Here is a 17,425-nt window from a genome sequence, read left to right on the forward strand (position 1 = left end):
AGAGTAAACTAAATGAAATAATGTAATCATAATCACTGAATTCATTCATTCATTTTCTTTTTGGCTTATTCCCTTTATTTGCCACAGCGGAATGAACTACCAACTATTCCAGCAAATGTTCATACGATGCCCTACCAGCTGCAATCAAGTACTGGGAAACACCCATACACACTCATTCACACACACTCATACACTACAGCCAGTGTAGTTGATCAGTTCCCCTATAGCGCATGTGTTTGGACTGTGGGGGAAACCGGAGCACCCGGAGGAAACCAACATGGAGAGAACATGCAAACTCCACACAGAAACACCCACTGACCCAGCCGAGACTCAAACCAGCAAGCTTCTGGCTGTGAGGCGATTGTTCTTCCCACTGTGCCACGCATAATCTTTGCATTATACATTAAAATACACGCATTTGTGTTTTGTTCATGAGGTTTGGATTTTTTAGAGTTCTTAAAACCTTAAAATGTCTTAAAAACTAAATTTGAGATCTTTAAGAATCTTAAATTGACTGAAATGTTGATTTAGACAGATCTTACGTTTTCTGTTTGACCAACACTCGTGCAGTCAGCAACTCATTTAATTATTTTTCTTTTTTTCTAAGCATTACAGGGTATCCTGCATCCGCTGGCTCTTAAAATGTCTTCAATTTCCAAAACTAAATTTTAGGCCTTAAAAAGTGACAATTCTGAAATTGACTGAAATATTGTGCTGTAGGACTTCAATAATTTCAAAAAGGTCTTGATTACTCTACATCTTAATGAAACCTTATTTTTTATATTTAAGTTCTTTGCTGCAAAGAGATGCAGACATGATTTACAGCAAATCCCCCAATAAATTCCCTACTTCCCTAAAACAATTAGACAATTCCTCATGATAATGCTGGGCCTTCAGAAAGAATCCTTAGTCTTTAACTCTGCATGTCTAAAATGTCATTCTTGATGGTGTTAAAAAGTCTTATATTTGACTTGATGACACCTGCAGAAACCCTGCGTTAGTTTAAACGTTCTCCATGTGTTTATTGACCCGGACACTGTCTGTTGTTCATGCATTTAGATCATTATAGTTTCAAAATGTTAGTTTAAAGAAAAGTTGTGTTGAATTAATTGTATGGTTTGCTTGTTTTGGTGCATTAGTTAAATATGTTAATAATCTTAAGGCAGCGCCAATAGTCTAGTTGTTAGGTGGACTGACATACAGGACTAAGGTGCTCACGGCGACCTAAGTTCGATTCCCTCGAGGTCCTATGCTGCTTCTTCCCCTCTCTCTGCTCCCAATGCTTTCCTCTCTGTCCTCCACTGCCCTATTCCAATAAAACCCTTTAAAAAAGACTAAAATATTATTAAAATAATGCTAATAATCATACATAATGTCCTTGTCGTTAAGTTAGATATGCGTGAGATTTCATTCATAGTGGTCTTAAAACAGCTTAAAGTTTGGCTGGATGATATTAAATGTTTCTGAATGTTCATTCATTCATTCATCTCCTGCCGCTTTTCCGGGGCCGGGTCGGGGGGGCAGCAGTCTTAGGAGAGAACCCCAGACTTCCCTCTCCCCAGACACTTCCTCCAGCTCCTCTGGGGGGATCCCGTTTCCAGGCCAGCCGAGAGACATCGTCCCTCCAGTGTGTCCAGGTCTTCCCCGAGGCCTCCTCCCTGTGGGAAACACCTGGAACGAGCCACCTCAGCTGACTTCTCTAGATGTGGAGGAGCAGCGGCTGTACTCTGAGCTCCTCCCGTGTGTCAGAGCTCCTCACAATATCCATAAGAGTGCGCCCTGCAACCCTGTGAAGGAAACTCAATTCGGCCGCTTGTATACAAGATCTTGTGCTTTCAGTCATGACCCAAAGCTCATGATCATAGGTGAGAGTAGGAATGTAGATTGACCAGTAAATCGAGAGCTTTACCTTTCAGCTCAGCTCATCTTTACCACAGTGAACCGATACATCAACCGCATTACTGCTGCACCAATCCGCCTGTCCATCTCACACTCCATCCTTCCCTCACTCCTGAACAAAAGTGATCTGGATGTTCAGCTCATGTTCAAGAGAAGCGTTTAGATCCAGCTACTCTACATTAGTCAGCAGTTTAACGTATTGTAGATTTCCGCCTCTTAATCAAGCTAATTGTTTAAAATAAGCTGAAGCGGCACAGATCTCATGTTTGTAAAAATGATTGAGTGAATTAAACAGCTTTGTGTTTGGACAACAAGAAGGAATACACAATACCCAGCACTTCTTCAGTGTATTTTGTTTCTGTTTTGAACAAAACCCCATCAAAAATAGATCAGCGCGCACAATCAGGCCGTCCTATAGTGCATGTTGCATGACTGATAAATGATGAAATGTTTCTGGGACTGAACATTCTGAAATCTCCCTCATGGGAATGTTATCAGGCGCAGTGTTCTGTCTGTGTGACTCTGAGTCTTTCTCTCTGTGTTCAGAAGGAAATGTTCCTCTTCAGATGACCTTCAGACGAGCTCTTCTTCTTCTTCTGTGTTTCTCAAGAGCTTCTTCTTTCCCAGCTGGATTTTCCTCTGTTTATCCTGAGGATTTGCTGAGAACCCGAGTCTCGTCCTGGATGAACCCTTCTGCTGTCGTCTGCTGTACGAGTTCTCATAGTGAAATCATCCATCAAACCTTTCCTTCTGTCTCCAGATCTCATGCTTACACTTTATTATGTAGAGCTTGTGTCTTGTTTCTAGTCCAAATATCAAAACATTCCTAACCCAAGATGCATTTTCTAGACCAGAATAAGATGTAGAGTAGTGTAGTGTACAGTAGTGTAGTGTAGTGTACAGTAGTGTAGTGTAGTGTACAGTAGTGTAGAGTACAGTAGTGTAGTGTAAAGTAGTGTAGAGTGGTGTTCAGAAATAATGGCTCAGAATGAGGAGAGTTTCTCCTTAAAACAAGCAGAATAATCTGACAATGGAGCAGGAAATATAAATAAAAATGAGACAAATGGACTATAAAAGAAGACAAAACTCTGAGTGAGAGAAGCTTTATGCGCAGTGTAGGAGGAATGTGTGTACAGGAGAGCAGGCGAGTGAATTAAGCAGTCGCTCTGAGCCGAAAGCGTTTGTCTGATTCTGCCTTCTGAAATTGGTGTTGTGGTTTTGGGCGATGAGGAAGATGACGCCTGTGCTGCGCTTTCTGCTTGCGAGAGCTTCATTTCCACTGTCTGTCATGTGGCAGTCTGCCATTGAATATTTAACGGCACCAAGCTGTTTCTGCTGCTCGTTTTCTCCTTGCGGAGAGATGAAATGGCGTTCTGACTGTTAGAAGCAAAACTCTGGGCCGTGTAAATCCAACAGCTGCTGGGACAGAAGACGCTCAAATCAGCGTTTGTTTACATGTCAGAGCAGCAGATGCACAGAGATTTACAGCTGTTCCAGAGCTGCGTCAGTACAGCCTGACAGAGGAGAACACTGACTGACAGCCGCTCGCAAGACGCCAGCGACAGATAACCGGCAGGCAACCTTAGTGCAATGTTCCTTCAACATCAGCTGGTCACTAATAATGTTCTGCCAGAGTTACCAGATAACCTTCAGGCAACGTTAGTGCAATGCTCCTTCAACATCGGCTGGTCACTAATAATGTTCTGCCAGAGTTACCAGATAACCTTCAGGCAACGTTAGTGCAATGTTCCTTCAACATCGGCTGGTCACTAATAATGTTCTGCCAGAGTTACCAGATAACCTTCAGGCAACGTTAGTGCAATGCTCTTTCAACATCGGCTGGTCACTAATAATGTTCTGCCAGAGTTACCAGATAACCTTCAGGCAACGCTAGTGCAATGCTCCTTCAACATCGGCTGGTCACTAATAATGTTCTGCCAGAGTTACCAGATAACCTTCAGGCAACGTTAGTGCAATGCTCCTTCAACATCAGCTGCTCACTAATAATATTCTGCCAGGTACATGCAAACCTTCAGGCAACGCGAGTTCAACCTTCATTCAACATTGGCTGGTCACTAATAATATTCTCCCTGAGTAACCAGATAACCTTCTGGCAACGTTATTTCAATGTGAGTACAATGGTTATTCAACATCGGCTGGTCATTAATAATATTCTGCCAGAGTTCAAAAATCTCCAACAAAACCTTTAAAGAACATTAATAGAACGTTAACGTGTTCTGGTCATTATTAATGCTCAGCCTTTAGGCAACGTTAGTTCAACGCTCATTCAACATCGGCTGGTCACTAATAATGCTCTGACAGATTTACCAGCAAACCTTCAGGCAACGTTAGTGCAATGTTCAAAGAACATGGGCTGATCAATAATAATGCTCTGGCAGAGTTCTTTAAGAGTGTCCAGCAAACCTTCAGGTAACATTCATAGAACATTTATTCAACATCAGCTGGTCATTATTAATGTTCTGTTAATAACCAGCAAACCTTCAGCAAACGTTAATAGAACGCCTGTTTCGTGTAATCTGACCGTTGATGAGCTGCCTGAGTCCGCAGGGTCAGGCCTGATCAGCATCTGGATCCTCAATGTTCTCAGAATGCTCTGGAAACGTTCTCTCAGCGTTTATCAGAAACCTTCAGGCAACATTGAACATCATCAGCTCATTAATAAGAGGATCCTGACGAGCTTCTCTCAGTAATCTCTCACAGCCGCTTTCACACTGCAGGAGTTTAACCAGCTCGCTGACGGGTCAGGCTGTGATTGGGGGATCAGCGGGTGATCGCTCTGTGTGTGTGTGTGTAAGAGAGAACTAATCAATGACTCAAATGTTCTGCTGTAAAATGTGGAGCAGTGAATTGTGGGAAGCCCATTATTTTTAGGATTTTCCTCAAATTGGCAAGTTATTAGCTTCTGTTAGTCTTAAAGGGACAGTACACCCAGAAACTACAGTTCTGTCTGCATTTACTCTCTCGCCCTTCACTCTTCCAAACCAGTTTCTTTCTCCTATTGGACACAGAAGAGGGTATTCTGACGCAAGTGTTGACCTCTGACCTCTGTAGTGTTTGTTTTTCCTCTTGTGCACTGGTCAGTGGTGATCGGCCTCCAGCTTTCTTTACTATATCTTCTTTGTGTTCAACAGATAAACAGCTCAAGGGTTTGGAGCATGTGAAGAGACAGTAAATACATATTGTGTGTGAACTGACCCTTTCAGATGTTTCACTAATACAGGCTCTGCTCTTTTAACGTTCTCTGAGCGTTGTGGCTACGTTCTCTAAAGGTTAGCAGCAGAAGTGACACTCATAGAACATGTTTAAAAGTTTCCTCTTTAAAGTGTGATGTTAATTAAACGCAGCGCTGTTCAAATCCAGCATTCCCTCAGTGTTTTCAGAATAATCAGATGTTCTTGCGTAACTAATGCCGTCTCCACACGCGCTGTGATGAGGAGTGTGTGACGTGTGGAGCACAGTTTTCTTCTGTTTGGCCTCTCTGATCCTCAGAGCACAACACATGCTCCTCTTTGAAGCCGGGCTCTGTTCGGGATGTATTTTTCATGACGCTGTGTTGGCTCCGTCCTCCAGAACACCAGATAATTATCCACCGGGCCTAATAGCGGACATGCCGACTCGTTTTTGCTCATGCATTTATTCATAGCATCTCATAAAGTCTCCGTCTTCCTCTGATTAAAGAAGTGTTGCTTTGGAGGAATCCTGTTAGTTTGCGCATCACAGAGCCGTCTGAGCCGCAGTGAAGCGCTTCTGTAAATCCTGCGCTGACCTCTGACCTTTACACACACACCGCTCACGATTCAGTACAACACTTGGAGATTCCTGTTGAACTGTGGGCTAAATATGACACGGGCTGTGTTCCAAACGGGGTCTGTCGTCTATACTGTATACTTCAGAGTGATGAGACAGCTGGAGATGATCACTCGGCTCTAACCCGACAGCACGCTGCACTGCCGATGATTAAACAGCTTCATGTATTGTTGTGTGCCGTCCTCATGCAAAAGCTGAACTGAACTTGAAGTGTTAGTCCAAACCGAAGTGCTCTCAACTGCACACTTCTGAGGGCCCTTGGGAATGAAGGATTTGGAAGAGTGTTAATGATTCCAGATCAGTTTTAAAATGTTGTTTTGGTCTGAAACCGCTCCATGTCCACACTATCAGTCTCAGTTCTGTCCTGAATCACTGCTCATGCACACTCAGGCCTGTCCACATCATCACGGCTGTGTTTTAAACCGCGCTTCATCTACAGGCTTTCACTGTGTGTCTACATGAAAACAGAATATCAGACCCAGACACTCTGTAAACTCAGGCCGGGTCAGGTCTGTAGCCAGCCTGGTGAAATTGTTGGATCTTTTTTCTCCAAAAGTGAACCTTTCAGCAGTTTTTCACCTCGTTTTCTATGTAAATATGAGGTTTAAATGCTGATTTTAATGACATTTAAAGCACTTTTTTGTTTAATTAGCTTGTCAGATGGTCAGAATCAAACTTTATGATGTACTAAAATATTTCCTTAAAGATAAAAAAACAAAAACTTCAAAATAATACTGATTTATTAATATTATTTATCATTAACAATGGGCTTATATAACAAGCTAGAATAAATACTGCAGCTTATGTTCATTTATTAGGTAAATATCACTCTGGCCAGCACATTCAGCTTTCCTCAGTTACAATTTGCCCATTTGAATAAAAAATAAACACAAAAATAAACAATAATAATGTAGAGCTGCAGGATCTTTCTAGATTGTTCTCTTGTAAAAGGTCACATTAATAATAATAATAATGCATTTTATTTAAAGGCCTCTTTCATGACACTCAAGGTCACCGTACAGGACAGCTAAAACCATCAATTCAAATAAAAACACAGTAAACAATAGAACACAATACAAGCTTTAAACATGCAATCGGGTCAAAGAGAATAGGCTGTTCTAAACAGATGTGTTTTGAGTCTGGACTTAAATCGTGAAAGAGATCAGGAGGGAGTGAACTCCAAAGCTGAGGAGCAGAGCGGCTAAAGGCGGACAGAGGGAACAGTGAGGTGAATGGAAGAAGACGACCTGAGTGTTGGAGAGATGTGGCGATATGAACAAGATTAGTAAGGTATGGAGGAGCGAGATTGTGGATGGCTTTAAAGGTGAGAAGAAGTATTTTATAGTTAATTCTAAGAGGGATGGGAAGCCAGTGAAGCTGTTGTAGACTGTGTGTGATGTGACAGACAGAGGGGGTTTGGTGATCATACGGGCTGCAGCGTTTTGTACCAGTTGTAATTTATGAAGAGTTTTTTTAGGGAGGCCAAACAGAAGGGAATTACAGTAATCTAAACGGGATTGACAATTCCTGGAGAGCAACAGCCTGATCAGGATTAAATGAGCTTCATGTGCGCCTCCTTTGGTGCTTCACAGCTTTCTCATGAATAAGGTCGGAGGTGTAGAATAAGAGTTACTTGTAAAATGTTTTCTCTGTTTAACAGTACAGTAGGTCAGCAGTGAGAGATGACTTCTGTTTCCTCAGACTGTTTTCCTGCGCAGATGATGGACTCGTTATAGTAAATAATAGTTTGCATTGGCTTAAACTGAGGTAATGACAGCCAGCAGAGGATCCCACTGGGTCTTACAGCCTTCTTCAACGGGTTATTTTCACAATCTATGATGGAATAGCATTCATTCATTTATTCATTCATTCATTCATTTTCTTGTCAGCTTAGTCCCTTTATTAATCCGGGGTCGCCACAGCGAAATGAACTGCCAACTTATCCAGCAGGTTTTCACGCAGCGGAACCCATCTATGGGAAACATCTACACACACTCACACACTACAGACAGACAATTTAGCCTACCCAATTCTCCTGTACTGCATGTGTTTGGGCTGTGGGGGAAACCGGAGCACCCGGAGGAAACCCACGCCAACACAGGGAGAACATGCAAACCTTCTTGCTGTGAGGCAACAGCACTACCTACTGCGCCACTGTGTTGCCCCAAAATAGCACTCAAAATAGGACAAATGAGCTCATGTATGGGTCAAATTCTGTGTTTCGAACCAGCTGAACCTCCCTGGCTATGGGCCTGATCTTCAGAAACTCAGGATGTACTCACACTAGGCTATCTGAACCGTGCTTATACCCGTTTCCCGGATCGTTTGAGAAGTGTGAGTGCTCTGTATCGGGCTCAGCCGTGGTTCAGTTGGCCGCCGCTGGCCCAGTTGGCAGAGGTGTGCAGTAGAGCGCACCTGAAGACGCGCCGTCACTTTAAGCCGCTGTGTGATCTGGTTTATGAATCATTCTCACTGTTGAATGAACTCGAGCTGCCAGACTTCATTACAGACTCAAACCCCTCACTGCACCACTGCTGCACCTTCAGCACACCTGCAGCAGCAGCACGTTACGTATGAGCGTCAGCAGTGCTGGATCTGGGTCCAGAGAACTACAGCAGAGTCCACCGAGCTGAGCCAGAGCTGCTCTACTGCACACTGAACAGAGCATCAGCCATGATGGAAACCGCTCCAGCTCAGAGGGCAGAGATGCAGAGTGAGTGCAGCCGAGGAGGAGACAGGAGAGCAGGGGCGGACTGGCCATAGGGAGTACCAGCCGGACCGTCTACTCTATCCCTCACTCTCGTCTATCCCTCACCCCCCCTAAACTTATCAGAAACATTGTGCCCAGCTCTACTGATATTCACATGTGTCAGCTATATATTACACAGAGACGCGCACATGTTCACGTGTGTGTGTGTGTGTGTGCGCGCGTGTGTGTGTGCGTGTGCGTGTGTGTGTGTGTGTTTTCCTCACTCTTCTCCACACGTATATTTTGGTCTTGTCAAGTGTGCTCAGGTTCCCTGATGGTTTGGTGTTTCTCTGCAGTCTGGCAGACGCCCACTCACAGTCCACACACACACACACACTAAACACACTCCCGCAGGTGAGATAAACACACACACACATTCACACAACGCTCTCATGCACACACACACACACACACACACGTTCCAAAGAAGCTTTTACAAAATACACACGTTACTACATAACAGTCATAATCAGAGTAGAACACACACACACACACACACACACTATACATACACCAACAATACACAGACATACAGTTACAATCTCACACGCACATACACGTGAACAACACACTCATGCACTCACACACACACACACACACACACACACAACCGAATGGTCTTTCTCATTCTCTTTCCACCCACTCAAACACACTTTTACACACACACATGCACACACGCTCTCCCACTCTCATACACACACATGCTCACTCTCTCTAACCCCCCTCCACCCCCAACACACAAACACACTTTTACACACACACACACACTTACACACACTCTCTCTCTCTTTTTTCTCCCACACACGCGCACACACACACACACACGCACAGAGCCTGCAGCAGTGTCTGTATGCAGAGAGCGAATGATCCTGTAAATGACAGATATATCCTCAGTCTGCACACCTGAGCCGCGCCGCTGATCTGCACACACACACACACACACACACACACACACACACACACACACACACACACTGATCTGTAAAGCAGTGTGCATGAATTAAAGATGAGTCCTCCAGAGGAAACTCATTACAGCCTTCGTTAATATCCGTGACGTCATCAGGGACGGTAAACGCTGGATTACAGTAAGCGCCGGCCTGAGTCTGAACACTCGCCCACACCGACACCACATCTGCACACACACACACACACACTCACATCTGCACACACACACACACACACTCACATCTGCACACACACACTCACATCTGCACACACACAGTCACATCTGCACACACACACACTCACATCTGCACACACACACTCACATCTGCACACACACACACTCACATCTGCACACACACACACTCACATCTGCACACACACACACTCACATCTGCACACACACACACTCACATCTGCACACACACACACTCACATCTGCACACACACACACTCACATCTGCACACACACACTCACATCTGCACACACACACTCACATCTGCACACACACTCACTCACATCTGCACACACACACTCACATCTGCACACACACACACTCACATCTGCACACACACACTCACATCTGCACACACACACACTCACATCTGCACACACACACTCACATCTGCACACACACACACTCACATCTGCACACACACACTCACATCTGCACACACACACACTCACATCTGCACACACACACACTCACATCTGCACACACACACTCACATCTGCACACACACACACTCACATCTGCACACACACACACCCTCACATCTGCACACACACACACTCACATCTGCACACACACACACTCACATCTGCACACACACACACTCACATCTGCACACACACACACTCACATCTGCACACACACACACCCTCACATCTGCACACACACACACACTCACATCTGCACACACACACACTCACATCTGCACACACACACACCCTCACATCTGCACAGCCTTCTGTGTTCTGCAGGAGAGTGCTCTTAGAGTCTTGTGTAGTTAAAGTTTCGTGTTCACATGTCAGAGTGACGGATATCTCTAATCCAGCGTCTCCACAACGGACTCACGATGTAAGCGTGATGTAGACCGCCACAGCGGCTCACTCCTGCCGACATTAATCGAGGATTTTCCCACACTTTAGTTTCTCATCAAATCTCCTGACCAATCAGAAGCTCTCTAGTGTCTGACATGCCCCGCCCCCTTTTTATTTGACGTGCTTGAGCTCAACCACTCACACTGGCAGAGCTGTGAGAAAGACAAACACTATTGGCTGTTTTTAAAGGGAGGAGCTAATATATGCCCCGCCCTCTCCTCATGTTTCAGTTTAGATTATAGCTGCGTCCGCATACTTCCATACTATATAGTACACTGAAATCAGTCAGCAAGCCGAGTAGTATGACCGACAACTGCCGGCGAGATTCTGAAGTGCATATCGGATGGACGCTACACTATCCCATGATGCACCACAAAAGAATTCATGAATAAAAGTAAAGCGACACAACTCACATGGGTAGATCACGTGACCATGACAAAATGGCGGATGTAGTACGTCAAAGTTCCATTCGTCCTGCTCACATTCATACTGTATAGAGCGCACTTTACTAACAGCTGAGTAGTACGTTACATTCACACGCAGTACCCACTGAGTAGTAGGCCGTTTTGGACACCTATGAATGTGCGTAGGTCATCCGGATATTCTCGCATACTGATTTTCAAACTCGATGAATTCGGTGAAACTACTCAGCTTGCATCCTGTTTTTAGTGTACTATATAGTATGGAAGGATGTGGTTTTGGACGCAGCCAAGGATTTTCTCATACTTCAGTTGCTTTGATCTTCTTCTGACCAATCAGATGCTCTCTAGTGTCTGACATGCCCCGCCCTTTTTTTATTTGACGTTTTTGAGCTCAACCACTCACACTGGCAGAGCTGTGAGAAAACACAGACACTATTGGCTGTTTTTTTAAAGGGGAGGAGCTACTATATGCCTCTCCGTATGTTTCAGTTGCGATTACGTCAAATATTGAATGAAAAATGCACATTTTAAAGCACTTCACAGGACTTTTAGGCTCTCGGTTTTTATGTTTTATTTGTCTGTGTGAAATCTATTTTTAATGTTTATTTTGCTAGCGCACATCATTATACTTTGAATGAACGATTAAAAACCTGAAAATAAAACATTATTTTGATAGTCTTCACTCTGAGTCTGAGCATCGTCTTCTGTGTTTGGATTGGCTCCTCTGATGACGTCAGTTTGACGCAGCCCCTCTAACCGTTAGTTTGCTACAAGGGAATGATGCGCGAAAAGAAAGCCCCACCCCCTAATCAATATTCAGTTTCAGTTGGAAGTACATCAGCATAATGAAAAAACGACTCAGCAACTATAAAGTTTAGCAGGATTGAAAATGTCACATTTAATAATAACTCTGTTCTTCAGTGATCTGTGAAATTATAAGAGCAGTTTACACTTTCAACATTCATTCAGCAGAATGAACCGCCAACTACTCCAGCATAAGTTTTACACAGCGGATGCCCCTCCAGCCTCAACCCAGTACTGGGAAACACCCATACACACTCATTCACACACACTCACACATTACAGCCAGTTCAGGTGATCAGTTTCCTTATAGCACATGTGTTTGGACTGAGGAAACCCACGCCAACACGGGGAGAACATGCAAACTCCACACAGAAACACCAACTGACCCAGCCGAGACTCAAACCAGAGACCTAGCTCCAACAGTTTCAACAAATGAACTAAAATGTCTATAAAACGCAGAGAGAGAGAGAGAGAGAGAGAGAGAGAGGGAGAGAGAGAGAGAGAGAGAGAGAGAGAGAGAGAGATGTGGAGCTGTTCCTCCAGTGGTCTTCAGCAGGGCCGGATTGGCTAATCGGGAGGACCGGGAGAATTCCCGGTGGGCCGGTCCGTTTTTTGGCCGCGAGGGCCGGTGTCCCTAGCTCCAGAATCTGTTGCTCTCAGCAGTCACACTTTTTAAATTAATTTATTTACTTACTTGACTACAGTCTTCTTATTCATTATTTTATATATATAACCAGCCTACAGGTTAATGATGATATAAGTCAGATTAGTCAGTCCTTCATATGTATTTTATGGTCCAGTGGTTAGCACGTTAGATTACGACGCCGCCGACCCGGGTTTGATTCTTGTCTGAGTATGTTTTTTTTTTTTTTAATTATAGTTTTATTGTTAAGACATATAATACTGTTAGGGTTTTTGAACATTTAAAGTTCTAAAGCAGCTGTTTTCTCAAAAAAAAAAAAAAAAAAAAAGACGTGATAGTGTAATTAGAAACTGAATTGGAAATTACCTTATTTTAATATAGTCAGTCGTGAACTGAGGTGGGCCGGTCTAAGGCTTGAAACTCCAGGGCTGAAAAAGAGTCCCACTCCGGCCCTGGTCTTCAGTATAATCAGTGATCATTCTATTATCAGTTCTGTATGGGGATGTTCAGTCTGATTAAGTCTGTTTTCTCCGCTGTAAACGGCTTTGAAGTGTTCAGTCTGAGTCTCTGTAATTGTTCCAGAAGTTGCATGTCATTAAAATAAAATACAAGAGACGAGTAAAAAATTCATAAGATGTGAAGCAGCTCCAGTCAGAGCAGAGCAGAACCGCTGGAGCTTAATTTATGCGTCTTGCGAAACTCCAGCGCTGTAAATGTCATAATGTGAGAAACTTATAATCACACAAACCCACACCTGCTCTTATTTACTGTACCTGCGCGCGCCTTCAGGAGCGATCACGACACACACACACACACACACACACACACACACACACACACACACACACACACACACACACACACACACACACACACACACACAGTGACTCATGAGATCGCGGTGATTGAATCCGAGTCCTGCTGCGGTCCGATCCATCAGAGAGCGCGCCCACGACTGCGATCCGAACATCGCCAAATCATTCGAGCAGTTCGGTTCATTTGAACGAGTCTTTTGATCTATCGCTCAGATGTGCGTCTTTCTATCGGGTTACATACCTTTAAAGTGATGCTACTGCTTCATTATGTCATTAAGTTTCATTTATATTATTAATTTTAAAACAAATAATAGTTGTCATAGCATTATAGAGCGAGTACAAGCTTGATGATTTGAGGGAAATGCAATATGAGAATATATATAGGCTTATATATCATCTTCACACAATGAAAAGTTTGTTGTTTTATCATTTATATCGTGGTGTCACAGAATAGGCTGTTTACGTTAATATGTTTCCATCATTTCAGTGAGCGCAGTATTTCATGAATATCAGCATTGTGAGAATTAATGTTTCGGTCTTGAAAGTTTACCTTTTGCTTTTTAATTAGCGATTATTTTTATTTTATTTTTATATCGGACCTGCAATTATTAGACTTTTTAAATCTGTATTATATTTTATTAATGTTTATTTAATATCTCCACACATTTAATCAACTATTTGCCTTTAAGTTTTAAATGAAGAAATAATATCACATATAAATAATTATAATTTAAATGTAATACAGAAATAGCTCTTTACATGTGCTCAACATCAAGTATGAATAACTGATAAATTTACATTGTACTATCGTCATATCGTGTATATATATGGATATTTGATGACTTATTTCGTGAGATGAGATGAAATCTCAAGTCTTGAAGAGCTTCTTTTATCCACATTAATAAATCCCTTATGATAAGACCTCTGCTGTATTGGGTTAAATGTATATTGTGTTTAAACGTTTTTTAAATAGTCTACTAAAATGCTGTCCAGCTGTGTGTGTAATCCCAGTAACAGCATAACCACTGATTAAAACAGCTCCGTCTTTGAGAATCGTTTTGTGCGACTCGCTGGAAGAGTCGGTTCAGCAGCAGCGCGACTCGTTCTCCGTCAGCGCGATTGATTCTCCTCCTCAGACTGAAGTCAGAAATGAAAGGTGTCGCTCTTTTAAAGATGCTCGCGCTGCTTTCTCCACATCTCTCCTGTCTCTGCTCTCACTCTGAGGATGTAGCCAGCAGAGAAACACGCTTATCCTTTAAAGAGCGAGTGTGAAACTTTAATCTGCTCTTCTTTATCGCGAAACTCGTCAGCTGCTGCAAACTTTCCGTGTTTGACGGAGGATTTGTGCTGAAGATGTTCTCCTTGTGTTCTCCTGTCCTCCTGCTCTCCTCCGGTGAGTAACTTTGGGGTGTTTTATTTATCAAACTGTTGTGTAAAGCTACAGAGGCGGGTTTGAGGAACCAGATGCTGAGGACTGAATCATCCACGTCTAATAGGAACTCATCAGGTCTCAGTGAAGAAACGCGTTTAGAATGGATGAAGGGAATTATTATGACAGCTTGTGTGTTAATGGAGCGTCTGGTGTGATTCTGTGTGTGTGTCGACAGTGAGTCTGTGTGTTCGGGTGGTCTGTTCGGTTCGTTCGGACACCACCGCGTGTGACTCGACTCTTCAAATGATTCACGGCGACTCGCAGGTGACCGCCAGCATCCCGCCAAACATCACCGGTCACTGGGTGTCCAGCAGGTGAGCAGTCGCTCTCATACACCTGTGCTGATGCTGATTAAATCAGATCCATTATCAAACAGTCACAGTGATGCACGCCTTTACATTCCAGACACATAATTATTGCATATTAAGGTAAATTAAAAGATGTAAACAGTAAAGCTAATATCATCATTATCATCATCATCATCATCATCATCATCATCATCATCATCATCATTGTGTTGTCCCATATGATTAATCACAGTACATTAAGACACCTGATTTCAATTGCACACTTTCCTGAATGCTAACTTAATATGCAAATTAGCCATCTTAATTAAAACTGGACTAATTTGCATACATTTCCACACCTGTAATCTGAGCACGGAATAAAGCAGAGTTCATAACTCGTTTGGGTTGATAACATATTTAAGTCAAACGTTTTTAACAGCATATGCAATATAGACAGAATAACAGTGTAAAGTTTGGTGTGTGTGATCAGAATATAGACAGAATAACAGTGTAAAGTTTGGTGTGTGTGATCAAAATATAGACAGAATAACAGTGTAAAGTTTGGTGTGTGTGATCAGAATATAGACAGAATAAAAGTAAAGTTTGGTGTGTGTGATCAGAATATAGACAGAATAACAGTGTAAAGTTTGGTGTGTGTGATCAGACTGTAGATATTGATAAAAGTGTAAAGTTTGGTGTGTGTGATCAGAATATAGACAGAATAACAGTGTAAAGTTTGGTGTGTGTGATCAGAATATAGACAGAATAACAGTGTAAAGTTTGGTGTGTGTGATCAGAATATAGACAGAATAACAGTGTAAAGTTTGGTGTGTGTGATCAGACTGTAGATATTGATAAAAGTGTAAAGTTGGGTGTGTGTGTGATCAGAGTATGAAGTGTTTTTGCTCTGGTAGACGTGTTATAAAAGCAGAACTGTGAGCATCTGATGAATAAAGATGAGTTTATCCAGTAGTGTTGCTCTTTCTGCTCGTCTTCCAGCATTTCTCTGCTCTTCTGCTGGTGTAATATTATATAATCCAGTATATGATATCCAGCTGTTGTTGTGTTGTTCCTCCTCCAGCTGTGAGGTGCGTCCTGGTCCAGAGTTCCTCACCCGCTCCTATCGCTTCTTCCCCAATCACACCTTCACTGCACTGCAGTTCTACTATCAGGTACACTGATGAACACATCTATCATTCTCTCTGAGATTCATTCCTCATTTACCATGATATCTGTTCTTCTGGAGAAAGTCTGATGTGTTTTATTTGGGCTAGAATAAAAGCAGATTTTAAGTGTTAAAGTCATGTTAAGCTCAATATTATTCACCCCTTCAGCAATATTAGTGTTGGATAGTCTCCAGAACAAACCACTGTTATACAATGACTTGCCTAATTACCCTAACTTTACCCTAATTACCCTAGTGAAGCCTTTACATGCCACTAAGCTGAACACTAGTGTCTTGAGTCTTGTATTATGTGCTGTCATCATGGAGAAGAGGAACACATCAGTGATTAGAGATGAGTTATTAACACTATTATGATCAGAAATGTGTTTAACAGCTTTTCAAGGTTGCTGGAAGAAAGATCAAGGTCCCATAATGCAATTCAGGAGCAGAAATAGTCGAGGGGAAATATTAACATGAATCACAGAATATGCTAAACTGCTGATTTTAGTAGAGTGAATATCTGCAGAAATCTGGAAACTGCAGCAAATAAAATCAACAAAAGAACTATTATGCCTGAAAATGTCATGAAGGAATATCTCAGTCAAACAGCACTGCGGGAAACATAATAAAAACAATAAGAAGAAATAAAATCATTATAATTTCACATGATGGCAGATCTGTATATTTATACACACACAACCACCGGCCACTTTATTAGGTACACCTCACTAGTACCGGGTCAGGCCTCTTTCGCCTCCAGAACTGCTTTAATCCTTGGTGTCAGAGATTCATCAAGCTGCTGGAAATATTCCTCAGAGATTTTGCTCCATATTGTCATGATAGCATCACACAGTTGCTGCAGATTTGTCGGCTGCACATCCATGATGCCAATCTCCCGTTCCACCACATCCCAAAGCTGCTCTATTGGATTGAGCTCTGGTGACTGTGGAGGCCATTTGAGTACAGTGAACTCATCGTCATGTTCAAGACACCAGTCTGAGATGATTGAGCTTTATGACATGCTGCGTTATCCTGCTGGAAGTAGCCATCAGAAGATGGAGACACTGTGCTCATAAAGGGATGGACATGGTCAGCAGCAATACTCAGGTAGGCTGTGGTGTTGATGCTCAATTGGTACTAATGGACCCAAAGAAAATCTCCCCCACACCATTACACCACCACCACCAGCCTGAACCGCTGATACAAGGCAGGATGATCCATGCTTTCATGTTGTCTGAGCCGAGCATCTGAATGTGTCAGCAGAAATGGAGACTCATCAGAGCAGCAACGTTTCTCCAATCTTCTATTGTCCTGTTTTGTTGTACCTAATAAAG

The 17,425-nt window shown here is 42.8% G+C and overlaps 1 protein-coding gene across 1 annotated transcript in view; it reads left to right on the plus strand.

Annotated features, from left to right (window-relative positions):
- Positions 1-14,341: 14,341 nt before the first annotated feature.
- The window catches only part of LOC100331321 (protein APCDD1-like), a 12,649-nt gene continuing 9,565 nt past the window's right edge, over positions 14,342-17,425 (plus strand). The window contains exons 1-3 of the mRNA NM_001447112.1: positions 14,342-14,600; positions 14,815-14,953; positions 16,008-16,098. Coding sequence (NP_001434041.1) covers positions 14,561-14,600; positions 14,815-14,953; positions 16,008-16,098 — 270 coding nt within the window. The 5' untranslated portion in view covers positions 14,342-14,560. The remainder of the gene's footprint in view (positions 14,601-14,814; positions 14,954-16,007; positions 16,099-17,425) is intronic.

The sequence above is a fragment of the Danio rerio genome, chromosome 24 (genome assembly GCF_052040795.2).
Source record: "Danio rerio strain M-AB ecotype USA chromosome 24, GRCz13ab, whole genome shotgun sequence".
Lineage (NCBI taxonomy): Eukaryota > Metazoa > Chordata > Actinopteri > Cypriniformes > Danionidae > Danio > Danio rerio.